At 42.3% G+C, this 24,939-nt stretch overlaps 2 protein-coding genes across 3 annotated transcripts in view; one reads left to right on the top strand and one right to left on the bottom strand.

Moving 5' to 3' along the window:
• The window catches only part of nav1b (neuron navigator 1b), a 47,519-nt gene extending 40,315 nt beyond the window's left edge, over positions 1-7,204 (bottom strand). Inside the window, exons 1-2 of the mRNA XM_062406917.1 lie at positions 6,222-7,204; positions 35-137 (exon numbers count right to left, since the gene is read on the bottom strand). Of these exons, the coding sequence (XP_062262901.1) occupies positions 35-137; positions 6,222-6,954 (836 nt within the window). The 5' untranslated portion in view covers positions 6,955-7,204. The remainder of the gene's footprint in view (positions 1-34; positions 138-6,221) is intronic.
• LOC133970075 (troponin I, slow skeletal muscle-like) overlaps positions 1-24,939 on the top strand; it is an 81,021-nt gene that overhangs the window by 37,824 nt on the left and 18,258 nt on the right. The gene's annotated exons all lie outside the window — the stretch shown is intronic.

The raw sequence follows: 24,939 nt of genomic DNA, 5'->3' as shown, positions 1-24,939 counted from the left end.
ACAGAATATTAAAATGCAGATGCAGTGCGGTTACCTGTGGCTGAGCTGGGACCCCCGCAGGCTCGACATGGTGTCCTCCAAATTCTGGCGAAGGTCGAGGACATTCTGCACCGTCCGTTTCCTCTGAGACTCGGGGTCTGTGGGTCAGTCATGCACAGCAAACGTTTATTAAAGATTCAGCGTTGCTTGGTTTTACTTTGTGTGTGTGTATGCGTGTGTGTGTGTGTGCGTGTGTGTGTGTGTGTGTTTTAGGAGAGTTCATGCGGAAAACACAGGTTTATTGGCTGCACACGCTTGTATTATTCGTGTCTGGACTGACGTGACAGGTGTCTTCCTTGTAAAAGCGAAGCCAAAGTACATTCACATCATTAGGCAGATTAATCCCACTCCATGGGCCGCTTCACTTCGGCTCTACCCCCCTCTGCTCTGACATGGTACATCCCGAAAATTAAATATTGAAAGGTGGACTGCGACCTGCTCGACCACCAGGGGGATGTATCCATGCCACGCCAGGATCTCTTATGAGGTATTTTTATGTCGGGTACAGCGCTGATGTGTAGAGTGTGATGTCAGAGCAATAAGAGCCATTTCACCACACCTCAGCTGTGTGCAACGTAAAGTGTCCAGTCATGGGGTCGTGACCATATCACCTCTATAACACAGAACAATTAGGAGTGTTGTTGTGTTAGCTGCAGATAGTGAGACAATCGGAGAGGAGGTGGGGTTTTCCCCCTGAAGTGTGTGGAGACATTACATGTGGTGCATTAAACTGAAAAAGCTGCAGAAGAGGCGAGGATGTCAGGGGAGTGCATGTCAAATAATGTGGTGTTATCATAAGAGGCTGCTGGAATAATTAGAGGGTGTGAACTGTGAGCGTCACACACACAATAAACAGATTCAAACCACATGCATGACCCCTTATGCAAACTGGAAGAAGACATGTGGGGCCCGAGTGTGTAAAGAAACTGGGGCTTTTTCATTCCAGAACTTTATATAAACTGATTTAAATAGTATAAACCTAAAAGGCTTCACATTTATGGATTCAGACAGAGAAGAAACTATCAATTAGGTATATTGGAAGCATGTGGATCTTAGTATAATACAATATAGTTGTGTATTGTACATGTACAATATTGACAAGCACAGTCATTTATAATTTATGGGTCTGAGCTGGACAGAAGCAAACACTATTAAACTGTGACTCTGGGATTATTGAACCCGTGCTCTTTGACCCCTGGTTGAAATGGTTTTACGGAACACAAATCTTTCAGAATTGAATCACGAGATCCACCAATCGAATTATATCAGTGGCCGTGTCCCAAACCACATTACTATATTCACTGCTCCTTGTAACAGAAAGATCAATTAATGGTGTAACAAGCATGAAGTAAACAATTAATGAATAAATCGTAATTTCGCTGTATAACTAACAAATGTTGCATTATGGGATTATAAGCAGAAATAAGAAGTGATTTTGGACAGTAACAGGGTTTTGCTGTCATTCCCATGATCAGTGTCATCCACAGTGTTTCTAAGCAACTTCCTTCAATCAAATCAATAAAAATTTTTGCCCACTTGTTTTTCACCATGCAATTGAAAAAATTATAAAATGATAAACATAAATATGTGAGATGTGCTCAAATAGTCATCGAGGGTGGTTGATCTGGTTTTATTATAAGAGTCTTAACTGTTATTGAGAGTTAATTTAGTGTCTCCTCCCCCGACAACTTTCAACTAGAAATTAGGTTTATGATGTGTCTATTTCTTGTTTGCTGACTTTCTTATGTTCACACACAAGTTTTCTTTCTACAAGCATTGTGTCGTGTGCTCTAAGTCACCAAAACGGTGGTATTTCCTTTACAAAACTATTATAGGGACAATTTAATCATGTTATAATAGCTGCAATCAAATATTGGGAAAAAAATCTTGGACTCGATCACATCACATCCACGTAATCACATTCCTATTCTGTAATGCTGCTTATTCTATTCAGGGAAGAATAGCTACATCTGTATTGGGTATATTTAGCATTATATCCTGTATTCAATGTGCTTCCTGTGCAGTGAATGACACTCCTCTGGCAGCCTGCATTGCAGTGATGCCTCAAATACAGAGACAGGAAAAGCCTGGACAGAATACTGAAGCAGATCTAAAGCGGGAAAGACCCATGAATGATGCAACACCACAGGAAGTGCTCCATATTTACACAGAGCAGAGGATGAAGAAAGTCAAGCAGCATTAATTCTAGAATATTGTCAGAGGCCCTCGATAATTAACCTTAGAAAAGCATTATAAGTTTTTTTGATGTTGGGCCAATTAAATCTTTACATTAGCATAATTTGCGTGAATAAACAAGATGATCGGGGAAACAGAGATAGACTTTCAACAGTCTGTTGTAAAGCTCGTTTCACCGAGTAACAGAAACAGAACAGAAAAAGAAACGAGAGGCGGCATCAGAGGAGGATGAAGCTTTTGTAGCTGAGAGTTTTTCACAATAGCAGGTGAAACAGAGGAAACTAGTGTGTGGGTTGTGATAAGAGGAAACATTCAGAGGTTCACAAAGGAGCAAAAAGTGGGCGGTTACTTTTTTTAAATTCCCGTCTCATTCAGTTCATATTCGAAGTAGCATTTTAAATAAATTGTTTCAGCTTAATGACTGCAGACAAAATGGCTCACTGGTCCATGTTGTGTTGCGCTGTTGTGTTGCAGCATTGGCTAAAGTTTTCTTTGAAAGTAGTAGCATCAAATCACTTCAGACTTTTTTTATTAATTTGTTATTTTGATAGGGAATATTGAGAGAAAATTGTACACGTCTGTAGGATAGGAAAGGATATCTAGCCAAGGCTTATTTGCAATCCCTTTCCATAGTTAGGCTTTTCTAATCTAAAAAAAGGCCACTTTACATTGTTACAATGAAAATATAACATTACCCAACAAACACAGAAAACTTATAAAGCATGTGTGTAGCTGCACGTTTGGTTTGGTTTGAAAGAGAATTTAGCCTCTTTATCTAAATGCTTTCATATCAGTTTGTGTTTGTATCTCTGTTGCTGATCTTAAAAACAAGACTACAGTCTACGTGCTCCTGTTCAATCTCACCCAAACAAAGTAATAAGAAGCAGAAAGAGAGAGAGACAGGAATTAACTATTTAGATCTGAGGCTGCATGTCGTTTCCACCATGTTATCCAATTAATTCATAATCCCAAAAAATACTTAACAATGACCTCTCGCTCTGACTTTTGAGAGTCAACATTGTGACCTTGCACGCCTGCAGAGCTCTATGATTATTCCTTGTCCCGCAGGAGGAGTGTGTTTTCTTCTTTGAGTCTATATACAGTCTCTGAGGGCCAGCGCTTTGCTTGTGGACATCTTGCAAGACAGATCACATACAATTACATTGAAATGAGGTTTGCTCGTTTCCTCATTGTCTAGAGACAAAAAGAAGAAAAAAAAAGAGCGTTTCCATGAGTACTGCTGCCTGCACCACTTTAATCCACTGCTGTCTCAGTGGATATGACTCTGCCGTCCTAATAACCTGAGGTATATTTGTCATAGTACGTTCATCATTGAAAAAACATGGAAAGTGATTTGTTTTATTCCCAGTGCAAACTCGACTGCTCCACATGAAGGGGAGGAGTTAAACAGAAGTTTCACAATAAAGCATTAAAACTTTGACTTATATCTTAAAAAATAGGTGGTTTAGTTTTTATTAGGCATCCGGAGGTGAGTCTTTTGATGAGGCAGCATTCCGGTGTTGTATGACATCCATGGTGCACAAACCTAACACAGTTTAATAAAGGAGCCTGTTAGGAACGTTGACCATTCTTGATGTCATGTCGGTAAATCAACAGAGCCTCTATTTATAGATATAAAGGCATCCTTTGAGTAAGCTCATAATGAGATGTACTGCAGGAGCAGAGGTCGACATTCAGCATTAACTTGGCCTTAAACATACAGCAGCGTATGAATAAAGAAGATCTATTTACAGTGACAGGCATGCCCACTGTACGAGTACAGTCAGCACATGCATGGAGACGTCGACTCTAATATAATAACAGCTTTCATCTCTGTACTACATGCTTCACTGAATACATAACATAGCTATTATTAAAATAAAATAAATATGTGTCTCCTTCCCTAGCTGATTAAATGTCAATAATCAGTGGTGCCATTCTCTTTCCCTCGAAATGTTCTCTTTCCATAGTCTTCCTCCTTTCAGGGGCACAAGCCCTTTACTTGAGTCAAAGGCCTGTGCCGGTTTATCATTGAAATTATGATAAATTATTCAGTAGGATGATGAACCCGCCTTTTTTGGGAAATAATGGCTTTCAATTGATTTGAGGGAGACATCATGGAGCTCAATGCAATACATCGAGCGGAATAGATGTGACGGCCCGAGGCATCCGGCTGCAAATGATGTGCAATTATAGGTGAATAAAGCAGACGTGGGTGTGGAACAGGAATCTGCATGGCACCTAGAAATTTGGGTTTGTTGTTTTGAACTCAAACACAAAGAAACACGACCAATGAGTCCATGCTGCTGCCCATGGTGTCTTGTAGCGTTTAAACATCTCGCTTGGCTTTGACTGTGACTAAAGTGAGTGATAGACTTCCATATAGGCTAACGAAGCGTGGATAACAGATTAGCTCACAGATGTGTCCATTAAAATGCAACAGGGAACATGCACTCTTGATGGTACTGAAGCCATGGAATGACACATTTTTGATTTGGTACATGAAATGCTGCTTGATTTTATATGACATGTTTGAGGCATAATTGTGATGAGTGTTAGGGACATTCATTAATGCAAAGGGTTACAGTTATTTATGTTTGAAAAGCATCTGTCAAAAGTGTCTTTAGACACCAGAGCCATGTTTACTGTTTACAACTCAACCATCCTTATTTAATTAGTCTAAAAAATACAAATAAAATCTGAGATTTAAGAATAACCAGTAGGAGATCTGGGCCTGAAGCCTAAAGCATCATTCTGATAATATCAAAATGCATGTGAATATAAGGAATCTGTAGGGACAAGATGTTGGGGCCAGAAGCTTTTGGTTTCTGATTTTGGTTTGACCAATCGAGTTTGAGCAGACTTTGGTTGCCTGCAGGTCAACAGTTCATGTAAATAGCAAGAGGGTTGAAGATATTGACGAAAATGCATCTGCTATGAACGTATCTTCCTTCATTCATCAAGGTAGCTGTTGATATACATAATCCAAAATGTTGTCTGAGCCTAAAACACTGTATGAGTTTTGTGTGGAGAAACATTCGACTCATATGATAAAAGAAAATATTCTGTAAACAGTTTACAGCGAACTGAAGACGGACTATTAGCCCGGATATCAACATATTGACCTTTGATTGTCATTTGGTTAAAACTGAATCTAGGTTTCCAAAGACAAAGTAGCATTTAGAACGCTTTGATATGCAAAGGAAAAAACGAAACATAAAATGTGATGAAATCATGTCGTATTGGGGTCTAGGTCATGTTCATCGGAGAGAAAGCCATTTTCTTTTGCACCATTGCAGTATATAGGGTGTAAACCCTATGAGCGAGCTCTACAGATGAATGGAGATGGGAGGAGGCTATAAATGTGTATGTGTGCCTGAAATGAATTCAATATGGCATGCCGTGTTTCAAATCTCCTTCCAGAAGCATGCGCGGAGCAGCGGATGGACCCTTGAGTGCATCGGCACATGTTGCAACAAACGAGAGCTTTGAAAAGATCAGTCACTGGTGATTATTCACGACCTTTCAGGATTTCTTTCATGCATCAGACAGCGACGTTATGAGAGCAAGCACATTTAACCTATTCCATTCCACCACAGCCTCAGACACCTGAGTGACATCCTGCAGGAATTAGAACAATGGAGCATTATTGTAGCGTTGGTATTCAACTAGCCATTGAGCATTCATTGAAAAGGCCAAGCTGAGGAGGCATTCGATCAAATAATAAGAGGAAAAGCATGCTCTGCAAGCACAATGAGGACGTCTTCCTGTTTTTTCCCCCCACGGTCGTTCAGCTGCATAAAATCCGTTCCTTGGGAATTGTGGGTCTGCAGCAGCAGCCAGCAGGTGCCGTGTGATGGCTGTGTTAAAGGGGGCGTGATGCCGACTCTGAGAAGCACTGGGAAGCAGTGGCATTGGCTTTGAGGCACATGGCGGCCAAACATACTATAACGGTGGTAGTATCAAGACTGCTGTGCTGTACTCACCTAACATTTGACTGAAGAGCAGCTGTTCCAGGTCGCCCAGCACTGTCACCACCAGCTCTGGGTCCACCTTCAGGAAGGCTTTGTCTCCCCCTTCCTCCCCCTGGCCTTTGGAACCGGACTCCCCTCCAGCTCCAGCCCCCTGTTTCTTAGCGTTGGCCTTTGCTTTGCTGGAGAGGATCTCGTCATCTGACTTTCCATCCTCGGGTGCTTTGCTCAGGGGCTTCACCTCGGCATAAGGACCACGAGGTATGCGGCTCTGCTTGCTCAGGGCAGAGGGAGCAGCCAGAGGGCTGAAAGGCTTGGGTTTGCCCTGGAACAGCGAATGTTCCGACTTGGAAAGGTTTCGAGAGAGAGGGGAAACCCCTCCGGCACCGGGGCCACCTCCTGCTGTCTTTGGCTTGCCCATCTTCGTCTGCCCTGCTCCTGGTTTGGCCATGTCATCGCACCACTTTGGCTCATAGAGATGCAACTTCTTCTCGGCATCGGTCAGCACAGCCAGGTTTGTCATAGACCTCTGCTTGCGGAGGTTGGATGGCACCGGTATCCTGCCCTCGGAGCTACCCACCCGGTAAACCTTCAGCTCTCCCCGCTGCGTGCTCTGGGGCACTCCAGACTTTACCCTCTTCGCTGCCATACCAACTCCTTTGCCATCTGCTTGGCCGTATGCCTTTGTGCTATCCGTCCTTTCCATTTTCAAATCTCCTTCTCTGCCTTTCACACTATTTCCAAGCATGCCCCCTGCATGAGACCATATAGAAAAGCATGAGTGGGGAGAAATAAGGCTTCCTTACACAAACCCTTCTTCCTGTGCAAAAAAAAATATGTTTCCTTTAAGGCAATCCTGCAGCCTTCTCTTTCTTCCCTCTGCCTTCTTTCCCTCCGTCCTTCCGACAGGCTGCTGCGGCTGCAGCTGTTGCAGTGCTGCCCAGGCGCTCCCTTTCTCTCCTTCTCCCCTGTTCTCCTTGCCTCAGTTTTTTCCACACTCCTCCTCCCTTCAGCACACCCTCCTGCCGTCGAACCGCGCAGCAGCAGAATGACAGCGCCGGCAGACGCAACCACGCTCCCTCCTCCCTGTGCTCTCTGCTGCCTCTCCCTCGCCTCCTACTCCCCCTCCCTTCCTCCCTCCTCCTTCCTCACACATTTTTTTCCCCTCCTTCTCTTAGGGATGCTTTGCTGCATCTCAGCAGAATATATGAAGTGCAGGGGGGGTGATCAGAAAATGGATCAATCTGTGGTTTTTAAAACCAGCCACCATTCTTCCTCTAACACACCATGTTTTCCCACCATCTCCTCCGAGTCCTTTGTTCTTCCCCTCCCCCTCCCTCACCTCCAGTGCTCGCTGTTCAATACGCTCAACATGATGCATGATTTGTGATGTGGAGGAGTTATTAATGCGTGAATGGATACACATTAAGACATGGAATGACAGAGCATAGCATGCAGTATTGTTAGTGTCACTGCAGCCAATGGAGCATCCAGATTATCTCTTGATCCTCTCTGAGCTTTCTTACCGTATCAATTCCAGATTTACGGCTGGATAAATCATACACTAAAACATTAGCAGGGTGCTGCCCTGCTTTAAACGGATAACTGTATTCTCATTGTATTATGCCAGCAATGATGACATCAATATTCATGTATATAATGTGACTTTATTAAAAACTGATGCACATTGAATAGAGTTTTGACTGCAGCTTGAAAAAGAGAGAGAGAGAGAGAAAACTTGGCAGGAGTGGAGGCCAAATGGGTGACTTCACTCCAACAGACTGAGCGAGCGACAAGATGTGCCAGCGTAACACACCCAAAACCACACGTTGGAAATGTTTTCAAGTCAGGGAGAGACACAGACACAGACACAGAGAGACACACATGTGACTGTGTTAAATTGAGAATCCAGTCAGACCGATTTGTGCAGGGTCTTCTGCGGATATACGAGTGTCCTCATCCTTATAAGCCAGTTCCACGCAGCCGTCTCTCAGGAGGATGGACGAGGCTCTGCAGTGCCCGCATGCAGCGCCGCTCCATGGAAACCAGCCTCTCTCATCGCCTGCACTGCTCTGCACTAACACAGCTGACACAGACACATTAACCTTTTCCATAAACTAATGCGATACAGCCCACATGTTATCATGGATGCATCAAAAGGAATTTCTTTTGTTAAATATCCCAACGCCAGTGTTTCTGGATGCGTTTCTCTGTTATCTTTATGAAGCAAAAGTTGCCTGAATGAATGACCTGTTACCTACAATGCCAGGAGGGGAGCACTCCCATACTCCTGCAGTGGGCTGCGCATCACACTCCGCTGCCTTTTGTTATTTGGGTTTAAAGGCACCTGGGGTGGCTCATGGACCAGTGAGAATGCTTGATATGGCAATTTGTTTTCTGGTAACAATGTCATGTCTTGTTTGTCCTGATCACGAGGTCCTAGGCTCCCCTGCTGACTCCAGATCGCCGACCTTAGCCCCATGAGGCACTGAATAGCTCTATTGTTTTGGGAAGTGAACATTTCTTAAAAGAGTCACATGGTAACAAATCCGGACATGCCCAATTTCCTGCATGCTTTAAGAATGGCAACTATACATGAAGTTAATATCATACATAATTGAAACTAGCATCTCTTCTCAGGAGTTTCATATTACAGCGATGGAATCCGGTCGGCTCAATAATCTGTATCTCTCTAATCATGTAAGTTGTTCCAGACTGAAATACTTATTTAAACCTGATTCTTTTCTTTTTTTGTTGTTGTTAATTGGCCTCCCTTGACTTTTCAACTAGCACAATCATCCGTTTCCTTTTGACCAAAAACCAGCAAAACTAATTCCAAGCAGACAGAACCATACATTGTGTAAAGGCAAGTGTTATCATGCTAACACCTTTGACTGAATGAAGGAAACATTTGTTCAGACTAGATAATCAGTGTTTAATGTAATTCCAATCACCCATTGCTGTGTTAGCTTGCCAACCCCTCAAACTAAGATAGTGAACATGCTAAACATACCTGCTAAACATCTGCACAGTTGTGCCTCTACAGCTTCCTCAGTGTTTGTCCATAACTTAATCCAAAGAGGGTTTTTTTCTGAATCGACTGATGTTTCCATTCTGCAGAAACATTCAACCACCATCAGGTCTCAGGAGAGACGAGGGTGGAGCTGCATCTTTCATTTGCTCTCACATCTGGGGCTGATCCTTACTCTCCAACTGGTCATCTGAGTAATCCTATACGTGTGTGTGTGTGTGTGTGCGTGTGTGTGTGACTTGTCTTATACGTATATGTCTGGTTCAAAAGCTTTGTAGTGAAGAGATTTAAGACAGTTCTCACAAACTCAAAGGTCTGAGGATCAAGACTTGGCTTTGGTTAGGGGTACGGTTTTGGAGAGTGTGTCTGTGTGTGTGTGTGTGTGTGTACTTTTTATTTTATAACAGTGATCACATTTTAAGGTGAATAAGAGATTAAGATCATGTTCAGGTTAGGTTTAGGTAAGGGTGAAGGGTTAGGGGGCTAGGCAAGTATTTATGGTTCAGGTTAGAACAAGTCTCCAGAAAATCAATGCAATCAACGTTATGTTCTCTGAAGTCATGGAGACTCTGTGTGTGTGTGTGTGTGTGTTTGTGTGTGTGTGTGTGTGTGTGTTTGTGTGTGTGTGTGTGTGTGTGTGTGTGTGTGTGTGTGTGCGTGCGTGTTGCACAGCTGCGTGTTATGAATTTTCCCTGGACAGCGCATGTAATCACTTTGGAGCTGCTCAGCTGCAAATGATGCAATACTTTTGAAAACATCGAGACGACCTCCACGTGTGCTCAGAGCCGACGCACAGGGAGAACGACCATTTGAACGTACCACATGTACTGAGAGCCTAGCCAAGTATTGAAAGCACATTTGAAGTTTTCGCATGCTGGTGGATTCATGTGGTAATCAAAAGCCTCTGAATCGAGATCTAATGGAATCACTGTGCTGGCTGGAATGTGAGCAGCTCGAGGGAAGAAGATAGTGTTTTTATTTCACTCAAATCCCTCTGTCTGTTTTGGGTTTTTGTTTTTTAAATCAAGCTGCACAAAACTAGAAGGTAAACCGCACTTCTCTGAATGTAACTGCTTGAATGATTAGTTTGCTCTCTTGCATTAATCCTGGCAAATAATTCCCTTATATCTGTAAACGTTGTCGTTTTGAAGCCAGATTTCTCCCCACAGACCCCGACCCGAACCGTTGTTTGTGCAGATGTTTCTCCTGAGTGTAACTGTCATTTCAACAACCTATAATTTTCCAGCTAACTTGTTGTTGAAGCCGGATGACAGCTCACGAAGACACATCTCTCTGCCCTGTTGTCAAAACCTGAATTTAAGCGCCCCTGAGGTCCGTCCGGCGGGAATGAGGGGGAACTCCCAGACAGGAGGTGAAAGCCGATCCTCCCATCAAACCACTCAGTCTCTTAGCGTCTGTCCAGCCTCCGCCAAGGACCACTCTGTCTCTGGTCTCTCTCTCTCTCCCTGAGGAGGCTGGCCGGGAGGCGCTCGCCCCTCACAGTCATTAAGATAATTAAGAAGCCAGTTAGAGGGCTATATAACAGCCTGGTGCATTTATATGAGCTCATTTTTTAAATTAGCGACGATAAATACGCACTAATTTCTGAGATGCAGTGTTTTAGTGCTGCTGAATTTACATCAAACCACAATTTAATTAGATTTTTCATGTTTTCCTTGTATGATAGCAGCTCTGGGGATGTCCATCTCAAAGATCTAATTAAGAATGGAAATAGGAACCCTGGTGCATTTGGGTTTTGACTTGTGAATATCAGATTATTTACAATGAGGTCTGACATTAAGTTGTTTTTTTCTCCAACAGCAACTTTAACCATCTAATCAAGACAAAGCCTTTGGATAAATATCTGCTAATCTCTTGAAGTGAACTCATGCAACAAACATGTTTAAGTATTAACGTGGTTTTGCGGTCACAGCTGTTACCACTGAGGCAGCAGTGTGTGCTTGCTTACCTGAATCAATAGTACTTATTTACAATACATCGTTAATTATGTAATCTCCCCCTAATTGGACTTAATTGATTGGGACCCTGTGGTTGTATCTTCTGCTGACGTAGAAGTAGCATTACTGAGTAACATACTTTAGCAAATGACATACTGACAAGGAAAATACATTGAATAGGTGTGTGTGTGTGTGTGTGTGTGTGTGTGTGTGTGTAGCATAGATTTTTTATAAAGATTAACATTGCGTCTCCACTGCAGCCATGACATAATTTGGAGCCAGTCTGGGTTAGTCTAACCCTAACCCTAACGATCAGGGGGTGGAGCCGGAGTGGCAAGGTCCCGCCGATACCCGAGCTTGACCAATCATGCGTCAGTCCCAGCTGTCAATCATGATGCCTCAACCCGTTTTTATAGCATTATACAGCCAATAAAGACAATGATGAGCACCTGAACTGACATAAGAGCGATAACATCTAAGTAAAATGACAGAAACCATCTTTGAGATAAATTATAATAATTTGTTCCATTTACCATCCACTAACATAGATATACAGCAGTCAGCCACCAGGGGGTGATAGAGAAACATTTGGATAGCTGTTATTATATACAGTGGTTTGTACATGTCATGTTTGTATGAGTTTGTAAGAACCACGATGTATGAGGGACAGGACTGTTGCAGCCATCGAAACAAACCAAACTTTCGACTTTTTAATGTTTCATAAAGCTCTGACAATTATTAAATCTGAGTTATATGCTGCAGCCGAGACACAGAAACAATGAGGAGGCAGCGCAGGGTTAACGGCGCGGATGTGTGATTTGAGAGACGTGCCCCGTGCCAAGAATCTTGTGTTTCCCACATGCACATAAAGAAAGAAGTGAAGTACGTCAGGAAGTCCTGATGCACATAACAGGTGGTAGGTACAGTGCAGAGCTCTGGTTGGGAGCTGGCAGCCGCTGTGGTGAGAACAACTGTCACGCTGAACAGAGCCCAGTGTCAACGTTCAGCCGTATCACAGCTCGGCAGTTACAGGATGCAATTTAATACAGTTGGAAAGAAAAAAATTTGTTTTGCACAACTGGTTGAACTCTGTGAACCGTGTGAAGAAGTTTGCTCTGATATAACGACACTGCCAGAGGACAAGAACTTTTTAAAGGACTATAGAGCAAAAAAAATTGAATTGTAAGTGATTAAACATTATGAACTGCCCGCTATTTAAATTTAAGATCCTAGATGATCACCTCTACATTTCACTACCCGGTTTACAGCAGCTGTTCTCAACCTGTCAGGCTTGTGACCCCTTAATGTAGGAATGAAGCCATGCATGTGAGTGACCCTTCATCTTTTCCCTCTGAGCTGTCAACACTTTATGTCTCTACTGGGTATCTGACAGAAACTAGGAAGTAAGGGAGGGACGTACATTGAACGTCCCAGACTGGACACGGATCACCGGTTGGCTTGTTTAAGAATTGATTATTCTCTAACTAACTGGGCTCTGGCAGATGTCATGTTTGGCTTTCTCACATAGTTTTCCCGTCACACAGGAAGGGTTGTCTCAAAAAAATATGTTTCCAGGGCCTTTAATGCCTAAGCTGCTTTCAGACCTCAGGACAATGTTGTGAAATTATCCAGAGGGGCTGTGTACGTGAGAACACAAATGTCCAAGTGAGTTACTCTATTTTTCCTGACAACCCCTCAATAAAAACTCTTATGGTGTCCAAGTGAGTCCATGTGAGAACACAGCTGGTTGAGGTCTGAAGAATTCACCACAAGCGAACAAACAAAGAGAATACAAATCTCTCGGGATGAAATAGAGATGAATAAATGTAGAAGATGCTAACGAGGACGTCAAGTTGGAACGATAACTTTTTACAATAAGGGCCGACAGCGGTGTCAATGTGCTGGAAACACAAACATGTGATTCCAGAAGTGTTATTCACACATCATGTCCTGGCTACTGCTGCTCTACCCAGACACCATCTCTCGCCTGAACGCTCCAGAGATTTCTTTTTGCGAAAGTGTCTGACCTGAACGACCTCCTGCTGCGTCATAGGTGAAAGTCCGGAGAATGTCCAGACCCGGTTGTCCTGACTTTTCCCGGACTTCATATCTCAAAAAAACTCAAGTAAGGAACCTCAACCAAAGTTTCCTTCTCAGAAATTAACAATTTGTAGAGACTGACAGATAGTATTTCACAAGGCAAAGACTATACGACAATAACCTGACTCTAACTAAAACTGTGACCATGTTGTTGTTTTTCTCTGACATCTTGTAAGACCATGGATCAGGTTAAAAAACCACTGGTTTACATCACCATGTGTGTCTGTTGTCCCAATATGAAAAGATCAACAGTATCAAATTCAAACCAACTCACCAAGATCGTCGCAGCAGACCTCCATGGAGTCGGAGGAGCAGTCACTCAGGTTGTCCAGGGAGGCGTCTGTGTCCTCGTGGACCTGAAACCTGCAGGAACAGACACAACCACAGACATTTCATGGATAATAGAGGAACAAAAAACAGACCGGATTGTGATCAAGTGGCAATAAAAGTGGAAAAAATAAAACAGATGGCGACATAAAAGAAAAAAGCATGGGATGACCCGAGGCTGCATGGTATTCAGTGTATCCTAAGATAAACTGCCCTCTGTGCAGCAGAGCTTATCCTCCCGTTGTGAAGAAAGGCGAAACACTGCCCTCACCTGAACCTAAAGGGAGCCACAGCCGCCATGTTGACCTTCCCCGGCTCACTCCCTCTGCGTGGCATGTTGAATGTCTGATGATAAGACTTTGATTTGTCACTCGACAGGTGTCCCTTACAGGCTTCCACCGCCTGATTGGAAATGTTTCTCATGTCCTTGTGGAAGGATCCCATCCCAGCAGGAGAGACTCCCGATATCTCATTCCCATTCGCACCTTTAGTGCAAAGGTGACTTCCTCTACCCTGGCCCTGCTGGACATTCGCTGAGAGCCGGTACGAGGAGGAATCGTTCACATCTGTGTTGTCCACATTCCTTAGACGACAATGTCCGAATGTCCAATTCTTGTTGGCATGTCGTCTTAACTGGAGGTCGCGCGTTGCCTTCTGGGTGAGCGTGGTGGCGCGGAGGTCCAGTGTGTCTTTGGAGCGTGGGACCTCCCTCCTCGGTGTCTGAGGGCTGCTGTATGCCGAGCACGTTCCGTCAGTCCGCTCTGTGGACGCTGGGCTTCTGTGAGGAAACATGCTGCTCTTCTGCTGCTGCAGCAGATGGTTCTTTAAAGCTGCACCTCTCAGCAGTTCTGCCGGACCCGGAGATACCGAGGCCGACGAGTAGGAAGGTCGTCTCTTGTCGGCGTGCTGATAGTGCAGGGTAGGGTTGGGGAGGCCGCCGCTGTGCAGTTTGGGATCCATCTTGGAGAGTGGCATCATGCTTCTGGGTAAACGGAGACTCGAGCGGACATCTGCGTCACTCCGGCTCTGGGATGTGACTTTGATGTTCACTCCACCGCTCATGGTTGGTGAGCGTCACTGGACTGAGGTCTGGAAAAGAGAGCAGGGAAATCAAAAAAGATGATGCAACAGTTTAAAATACACAGTTCTCATTCATATACACACACACACACACACACACACACATACTTGTATCAAAGTGAGGACACTCAATGGCATACTGCATTCCCTTACCCCAACTTTAACCAATCTAATCATAATACTAAAGTCTTGACCTTAAAACAGCACTTTAAAAAAGTATTCTAACAAAACAGAAAAATAAATGGTTTCCAAAAGACCCACTGCAGAATCATCTTCATCTTTTAATAAAACTAAATTGCACAAGATTAATTTGACCCGAATTGAGGATAAGAATTGTTCAGAGGTGGTAGGAGGAGCAGCAGATACATTGTTTACCAGGGGTAATCCGATTATAATAATAATAATCAGGAAGTTAAAATAACCATTAACATCTCCACTGGTTTGAAGCTCCGCCAATTAGCTTGCTAGTTGTAACTTCATATTTAGCAATTCAAGCACAAGAGTGGCATCAATGTCCTCATCTAACTTTTAGCGAGAAAGAAAAAATAAGCTAATTTGTAAAATAAAAGTCTAATGGTGGATTTTCGTCTAAATCCCAAAATCATAAAAAACAATGCAAATATCTGTTTTGGTTAAAATACATTTTTTAGTAACCCTGTCTGTATATAAATCACCTTCTTAAGGGAGGCTGCAGACATCTATTCATGTTGTATTTGGCATTATGGATAACAAGCTTTCATTTGCAGATTTCCATTGTGTAAAATACTGTCAAACAGCTGTGGACCCCGGGGTGTGTGCCTCACGCAGAGAGGGATTCCAACCACACCACCGACAGACTGGATGTGAGTGTGAGAGAGAGGGAAAGAGGAAAGAGGAGATGATGGTTTGAGGGGGAGGAGCATTGTACTACTGTGCATCATCAACATCAGAGAAGCCTCAAAGTCTGAGAACCAGTTCAAGTTTCTCTACGTGGCACAAACGCTGAGGTAAGAAAAGTGAGTGAAACTTTACTGTCAAACATTGTAAAAGTCACCTTGAGGAATTTAAGCCAGCAAGAAAAAAACTGGTTAAATAAGGACAAAAAGAGAAATTCCTTTAAATCTCAGTTTGAAAGTGAGATTAGGAATCAAGCGGCGTGGCAGAAAAATCAATAAAAGCATCAGCAGCATCTTAAAACGCAGCATATGTTTAAACAGCTTCGCCTAATCTGTGCCTGGTCCTCTAGCCACAACCTCCAGTGTGAAACGTGCTGTGAAGGCTAGTGACAGACTGACACCACTTGGCACAGGCAGCGGGAGAATGGCTCCTTTCAGGGCCTGCCAACACCGGCTGTCCCCACCGCGGCCCCGCACACAGCACCTCGCCCTGAAGCACACGTCCAGACTGACGCTGGGACAGGGCTCCACAAGCCCAGCCACACCTCCATCCCTCAGTAATCCCTTATCCCACAGCGAACTACAAGCTGACCATGACCGAAAGTATCTATTCTTATTCTAAGAGGTAGTTTGGGGCAATGATTTTAGATTAAAAGGAAACCAGGATAAAACATGTTTGAAAAAGTGTAAATTCAAAATGTATAGCCCTTCAACAAATCCAATTTTACCCTGAAAGTATCTGTTAAAATTGATCTACACTCTAAACATACTTTTTGTATATAGTCCTGAAATTAATAGTGTAGACCTATACAAAAAATAATAATGTAAGTATACAAACACACATACATATACTGTATATTTACACACAAACGTATATTTATCAATTTGAAATGTTATATTACATTATTTGCCATATTTATATGTATGCATTTATATGAGGAAAGTGTATGCAATTGCACATTAGGAATGAAATTAATATTCTGTGCGATAAGAGACAATATATATATATATATATATTTAAACATTTAATGGAGCCACTATTTGACATGACAGAACTTTGGCTTATTAAAAACAAAGAGCCATACGATCACCATCATGTAATTTCTGAGCAACCAAATAAGCCCTTTACTCACAAAAAAGTAAAATAAAAACCCCAGCATGTTTCTGTGGATCTAAACTGCAGAGCTGAGACAAGCACAGATGTTATTTAGTCTTACCTGAATGAATAAACATGCTTCATTAGTCATCTTCAGCACAGCAAGGACATGAGGAGAAACAATCCAGACTAACTTCTTCTCCACTGAAATGAGCTGTAACAGTGAGGTGCAGTTTACAGCGATTCAGAGACATATCAGTGACTGGTGTGTCCGTGTTTCTCTGGTGACATCATGCCCCCCCCCCCCCCGAGGCTAATTTCATGGTCACAGTGTGAACGGGACTTTGAGCCTCTTTTGTAACACGCCATCATCAGAAGACTTGTGTTACTAGGAACTACAGCTGACCCCAGATCCCATAATGAGGGCCTGACTGAGGCTGCTCATCAGACCAACCGCCTGTAGAGGCTGGATCAATTTCACTCTGGAGAAGTCTCCACTCTGCCGAGACAAATGCTCCGATAATGCACTGGTACGACAGCAGAAGAGACAGTTTCATAAACACTATAAAACCACTTTGAAATGGAAAAAAACAACAAGCATCATCATAAAGTCGATGATTTTCCAGCCTCATGATGCTGATGTCATTGTTTTGTCTGTTGAAGCATCGTGTAAAGAAAAGATGGTAAAAGCTTCATTTCACTTGCAGACACAAAACTTGATTCTGACTCTTCCCTGTGCTCCACTTTCTCTCCAGCCTAGCCGAAGATGAAAGGAGGTGAACGAGTGCATCATCGTCTACAGAAGTCAATTTTCTCAAGAGCGTCGGACTTTCTAGTTTTACAAGAGACCTGATCTAATTTTTATATATAGCACCGAGTCCCAGATTCCTAATTTTCTCTCCTTCCTCCCGTGTCCCAGCTTCACTGCAGAGGATTTTTTTTTGGGTGAGGACGAATATTAACTAAGGGCGTCGGACACTGTGTTAAAGATACACACATGTACAAACTAACACACACTCATGACAACAGATAAGCACACAGGTGGACACAAGTAAAGCTCGGCTCCTCTTACATGTGGCTGAAGGCACACTTACTGTTCGGTGAAACCAGTTCAGGCTTTGTGTTGCTTTTGTGTTTTGATGCATTAAACCTGCACTTTTGTGATCCAGTTGTTCTTCCAGCAACACTGGTTTTCAGCTGTGCTTTTAACTGGAACCACACAACAGCTGGAATCTCAAAGCTACAGAAGGTTTCAGCTTGTGTTTTTTGGCTTATTGGTTTGTTTACATGTTTGTTATTAAGCAAGATAATTCAAAAGCTATTGTCGGGATCACAATGGAACTTGGAACAACCCATTGCAATTTAGCATCGGGAAGTAGATCCAGGATTTTCTTTCCAATCTCTTTACCATCTCGAGATGTGGCAGAGAATATTGATGTGAACTAATTAAAGGCAAATAAAACTCCAGATGTAGTGAATTAAAATGTGTCGTTTCATTACGGCCCTCAACTGAGAATAAATTAAGACATTTACAACCAATTTTAACACTCAACACTTTTTAACAAACTTTTATACAAGAAACAACCCCCGTTCTGTTCTTAATAGAACCCAAAATGTATATGCACATCCATTTTTGTTGTAATCTGATTACTGTTATGGTTTAATTCCCCCCCACCTGGCTACAGATTACATTACAGCCTAACTAAAGTGAATCAAGGAGCTGCACTCTTGTTTTTCCCTGACACACAAACAATGAAAGCTGTCTTTCTAAATGATTGATATTCCGGAGCTGTAACATGTCAGGTGTTTGTACCTTTCAGTTATAGAATGAACTATTTTTCATAATCACGTTAAACGTCTCTCCAACGTCGATAATAGTCAGACGGAACCGGTTCAATACTTCAGACATTCTAATGTAATTACAGCACTCAGCCACACCACTGCTCTGTGTGTGTGTGTGTGTGTGTCTGTGCGTTTGAGTGTGTGTGTGTGTGTGTGTGTGTGTGTGTGTGTGTGAACAGACTTAAAGTAAATCATATTTATCGGTCTCGTCATCACCTTCCGTCAAGTCCCATCAATCATTTCTAATTTCTGCTGATCAACACTACTTGGGAGATTAATATAAAACCATTAAACACTAACACATTGTAGTTTTAATTAAAGCCTATTGTACTGTGTGAAGCGCCCAAGATTAGAGTGGGCGTTTAGTGTAGTGAGTTAATCTGTCGGCTCATTACAGGGACTTAAACCTCGTAAGTCACTTTATGTGATTAACTGTGGTCAGTGAGGCCGTGAGAGGAGAGACCGATTCAGGCCCCAGTGACCGAGTGATACAGTTTGAAAACACGACACTGAAAAAGATCAAATCTGTGCTACACATGTGACCAGTTGACCATTCTCCCCATTTCCCCCAGTGACGAAAAATTATTGGATTCAGGTTAGAAATATCGTCCACTAATGATCGAAGACCTAAGTATGAATGTGATAGCAGAGAGATTGTATTGATCTTATAATGGATCACAACAACGATCAATAAATATCAAAAGCCTCCTTGCTGCGCTCACCACTGTGCCGTCCTCACAAGAGAAGATTACTGCAGCATTTTCATCTCATCATTCTTTGTGGATTCACCATTTTAGATAAGATTCCCAACCCTTTGGACCTGGACCCCTCCTACTTTAAATAATTAATATCTTTCCTTACATCTGATCACCAGAGACAAACATAACGTGCAATAAACCAGGTGCAGCCTGGAGAACAAATAAAAACACACAAACAGGGAACTACACGTTTGAGGCACATTCTGTGTTGGTGCAACATCTTTTTAGCGGCAACATTCAGTCATAAACATAAACTGCACATGGTCATTGACCGCCTCAAGCTGTGACACTTAAACATTTCAATCTGCAGTGACTTGATTTTCTTTAAAAGAAACATAAGCCTCAAAGTGCTGGTTTGCATGTTTCTGAAAAGCTCCCATCTCCAATTTACTTCTGAATGTTTGATCACTGTCCCTAACTGAACCATTCTAAACCTGCAGAGTCTGGTTTACAGGGTCAACAAGGCCATTTCTCATATTAAAAATACATATATCCCAGGTTACATTTCTACTTTCACATAAATGATTTCATTCAACCTGAAACTAAATTAGACATCTCCCCTGAAGGATCAGACAAAGCATGAGAAGCTTTGCAGTGGATGTTATATTGTGAAATCCCACAAGCAAACTGAAACAACCTGCCGCTGCAGCTCTGCTGCTCTTATGCAACTGACACAGTTCTGTGGCGTGAACCGAGGCTGGTGTGGGAAAAGGGAAGACATGTTACACAGCAGGCTGCAGCGCTGTGATGAGTCTGTCAGTGTGGGCTGCTGTCTGATCAACCATCAGTGTGAACTGGGTCATTAGAACAGGTAGGAGATGAGAAGTGCATTTGAAAATGGAAACACAATTGAAAAGCCTCCAAACAACAGCAACAGCTACTAAAATAGTACAAGTGATGAAGTTCATGCATAAGCAAATAAAACAAGATTTTTCATTCTCTGGCTCTCAGGAAAAAACTGTAGCAAGTGTGTGATTGTGTTCCTTGTTTCGATCTCTACCAAAGACTAACACAAATGACAAATGGGACAAAGACAAATAACAGAAATAATAATTGAATCCTTAAAATGTTCCAGAGATTATGTGAACAAAAGCTGTTCAACATCAGTTGAAGAGTTTTGCTCGTGTGTGGTTCACAATGGTTTATATTGTGAATATAAAGGATATCATGGGCTTTAAATAAAGATGGAGAACTTGTCTCTTCTTCTGTTCTTCTTGTCCCTGCTGCTGACGTCACTGACAGCTCATCTCCAGATCTCCACTGAGGCGACTGACAGAATAAACACAAGCTTCTCCTCATAGAAATATGGAAAACACTACTCTGTAACCGTGTGCTATGACATGTAGGTAACTTTCATATCAAAGTCTAAAGCATCTAACTACAGTGACACACACAAACACACACACACACAAACACAGACCTTTAGCCAGGAACTATTTAGTGAGAGCAGTTCTAATGGCTGGATTGAAAACCTGGATGCATTTGGCTCCATATGGTTCACACAGTGACACCACTGAGCTCAGTTTAACACCACAGAATCAGAAGTGACCAACTGAAATGTTGACCTTTTCCATCTGTCTCCAACACACACACACACACAGACACACACACACACACACACACACGTCCTTAAGAAGCACATTATCTTCAGTGGAGTCGTGTTGAATCAGCATTTATTCCAGATTCAGTCACTTGGAACAAAACCTCTTGCACGATCTGTCAACTTCAGCGTTGTCCAAATCTCACTGTGTTTACAGCTACACTGCGTCTGCTTGTAATAACACTGACACTGTCACTGTGTGTGACATGTTTGATAAATGTGTTTTCCCTTCACAAAGTTTGGCTGGGATTTAGAAAGATGTAAATGGCGGGCGTTTGGAGAGTGAAAACCTCCACTGAAGAAAAATTGTGGAGGTTTTTCTTTATTTCAAGAAAGTGGAAAAGAAAATCATTATTCCACTTGTGTATCTGGGATCTCTTCAATAATTCACTGGGCTCCTACTTGTCATGTCCAAACCATCAAAGGCTGATAACTACAACAGCACAACTGTTTCTTTGCCTCAACCAACGTTATCTGACTAATTTACACTTGTTCCTCTTTATTTGAACCATCATTCCATCATAATTTTCTCTTCCATCGTTAATGTCAGGGGGGTAAAGAACAATGAGTTAAAAACTGTAGGAAGAGCTGTAGCTTTGGGAAATCAAAGTTTGGCCGAATTCGGTTACACCGTGGGTAACAGCTCTTTCGTTATTGGGGATAAGAATCACCTTATGAAATCCCTTATCCAGCATTTTCCCTGTCTCGTGGACTCCAAGTGAGTGAGTGAGCGTATCTGGTTTTCACAGGAATGTGGGATCAAATTCAGTGGAGCTCAAATCAGATCTACAAAGTGCTTTAGGAACTTGGAACAAGGTGAAAGGCTATAGAGAGAAAACACAAGATGTTTCCATTGTGCACAGAAATACAAAAACAAGACTCGGAGAACTGTACGTTCAGAAAACAACAAAAAGGAAATAGTTGTGCTCTTTTCACATCTGCAATTATCTCTCTATTTCGTGGCGTAGCTTTCGAGTCGTCTGTCATCTCAGCACCAACGTCCCCATACGGGTTCCAGAGTGAGTCTTCATCCTCCTGTCAAACCGGTGACACCATTTAACTCAACACACAGTCGTCTGTTTCGGGAACATTCCATCAGCGGAGGGCCTCCACTGCGGCTGTCACACGTTGAAATACATTTTTTTATTTCCTGTATGTGTTGTTGAGCTCAGCCTCTGCTCACTGAGGGAGAAGCTGAGCCGAAATGTCAGTTCTCGGGGGGGAAACGCAGCGACTTCAAAACGTCACTCAACGACTGACAACATGTTCGCTGTGACACAAATTGTAACCTGAAGACTGAGTTCAAGTCAAATGATTTATATATTATTATCCCACTTGCTCTCCGAGGAAAAACAAAAAAAAAGGGCGTTATATATTTATTAAAAGGAGACTCTCACAAAATTGTTTGCCACAGTTTATTTGTATTTCACTAGAATAATGTCGTCATATTTGGAGAACTAAGCTGTGATTGACAGGAAAGTAATGATATGAGAAAAACGTAATTTAATCAGAATAAAGAAGATGCTCCACTTTCCTTATTTTAACGCCTCATATGACTTTTCATCTAATTTATTGCAGATTTTCTCATGTAAAGTGGCAAATTGATGCCCATAAAATTATGACTTTATTTCAAATTTATTCATGTAATATTATATTTTCATTTTAACCTCTTAATATCACAACTTTATTCATCATTCATTTCCAAGGACGGCACTCATGTCTTTTTGGGGTTAGCCAAGGTGAAACGTGTCTGCTACTTGCACCAGACTTTCCAAACCACACACACACTCCCACATACACACAAACACACACACAAATACACGCACAGTGGAATTCAGGACACCCTGAGACGTGGCATTTGCGTGGAGAGAAAAATAAAACTCTCTTTGAACATGATGCCCTCCAGTTATGTGAAACATCCTATTAGAACATGGCAGAGATTACAGCATGCACACGCTGTAATCTCACAATCATCACAATCACTCTGATTATAGGTCCCATTTGAAATGGGCCATGTGTTCAAAGTGCAGGAGCTCGGTTTTTTCCAAAAGAAGCAAACAAAGAATTGAAGCAGCCGTGAAAGTGTCGTGGGAAAAGACAACACAATGCCCTCAGCAGTTTCTTTTCACCACTTCGGTAAATGTTGTCTCACCACAGGACACTGAATCCCGGTTGTTGCTCCGTAATACAGAGCGACACTGAATCCTGGTTGTTGCACCGTAATCCAGAGCGACACTGAATTCCGGTTGTTGCACCGTAATCCAGAGTGACACTGAATCCCGGTTGTTGCTCCGTAATACAGAGCGACACTGAATCCCGGTTGTTGCTCCGTAATACAGAGCGACACTGAATCCCGGTTGTTGCACCGTAATCCAGAGCGACACTGAATTCCGGTTGTTGCTCCGTTATCCAGAGCGACACTGAATCCCGGTTGTTGCAGCGTAATCCAGAGCGACACTGAAGTGAGTTAAGTTCAAAAGTGCAGCGAGTCGCAGATGCACGATACACACGTTTTTATTGGCAGTGACATCATCCACCATTAGTGGTATTCCCAGAGCCGTGCATGGACTCCCTGTGTAGAATTGAATTACATGATGGTCTGTGTTGTGTGCATTAGTGCATGTGAGGGTTGAGCTGTAGCATAATGTGGAACAGACATGAATGCATCAGGAGCAGAGCACCGAGAAAACAACGGTGAGCGCCTGGTTGGGCCTGGGCATCAATATCATGAATATCATGAATATCATTAATATCATTAATATCATTCATATCTATGACACAACACTGACTTTGGTGATCCCCTAACTTTTTATCGACTTCCACCACTAGTTTAAAACTTGCATTCAAGCAGCACTCTGGTTTATAAGAGGCCAAGGAATCAATTAATGCAGCTTCCCATCCATCCATCCATCCATCCATCCATTATCTATACCTCATGTCTTTTAAAGGTTGTGTTGGGGGGGAGCTGGGGCTAATCAATCATAAAGAGAAAAACAACCGTTCACTCTCACGTTCAATCCTATTGTCAACTTACAGTCTCCAGCCTAGCCCCTGTCTGCGTGTGTTTGGACTGTGGGAGGAAGTTGGAGTACACACAGAAAACCAGAAAACCAACACATGATGGGACAGCACAATCACCACCAGTCAACCAGTCAAGCTCAGTATGAAGCTTTGTTTTTTTGGTATAAAGTAAAATGTTGCCTACTGATGGAAACAAATTCATGTTGGATGATATAAATAATGACAATAATTGGAATAAAAACATAGAACCTAACACTTTTGACAAGGGGATGTAATTGAGGTTCAATATTTTAACGTTACCCCATTAACTTTTTCAGGAATAAAAAGAAAACACAAATACAGCCAAATATATATTACTGGAAAAGAAAATATACACATTTTATGGATAATGCAAACGTAAATGTACGTCATTTCTTTATCGTTTATAATGTAAATTTGGAAGTTTTTATGTCGGTAAATAACGCTGATCCCGATATGTGAGTGATAGTGTATCACTGGAAATCGTTGAAAGTTAGTATTACTACAAGTATTACCACCTTGCAGTTACAGGCATCAGCCAACAAGGAAATATGATGCTAATCTCCTCCCGTCTGTTCTGGTAACAGTTTTAAATAATTGATCTTTGACGATTTGGGCATTGTATCGAGTAATGGCGAGAAACGTGATTTGTGAGGTTACAGTGACCTTCACCTGTTGACCTTTGACCTCCAAAGTTGAACAAGTTCTTCCTGGTGTCCAACTGAACGGTTATGTGAAATTTGAGGGAACTTCCTCAGGTCGAGATATTCATCTGTCCCATCAATGTGTATTTGACTGGCGGACGAAACGGATTAAAAACATTTTACCACTGAGACATTTCAAATGATTCCACCCGCAACACAGATTTGGGATGAAAGACTGTGATCATCCGAATCATCTTTTAACACAAAACAAACATCACTGGAAACCGCATATTTCAAGAGGAATCAATTGCTTCCAGCAGTGAGTGAACAACTCGTGTTGATTCAGGGCTTTGATAAGAACATCAAACACAGGAATGATCACA

The sequence above is a fragment of the Platichthys flesus genome, chromosome 2, assembly GCF_949316205.1.
Source record: "Platichthys flesus chromosome 2, fPlaFle2.1, whole genome shotgun sequence".
Classification (NCBI taxonomy): Eukaryota; Metazoa; Chordata; class Actinopteri; order Pleuronectiformes; family Pleuronectidae; genus Platichthys; species Platichthys flesus.
The sequence above is the reverse complement of the archived record's forward strand: the minus strand, read 5'-3'. Positions and strand labels throughout refer to the sequence as shown.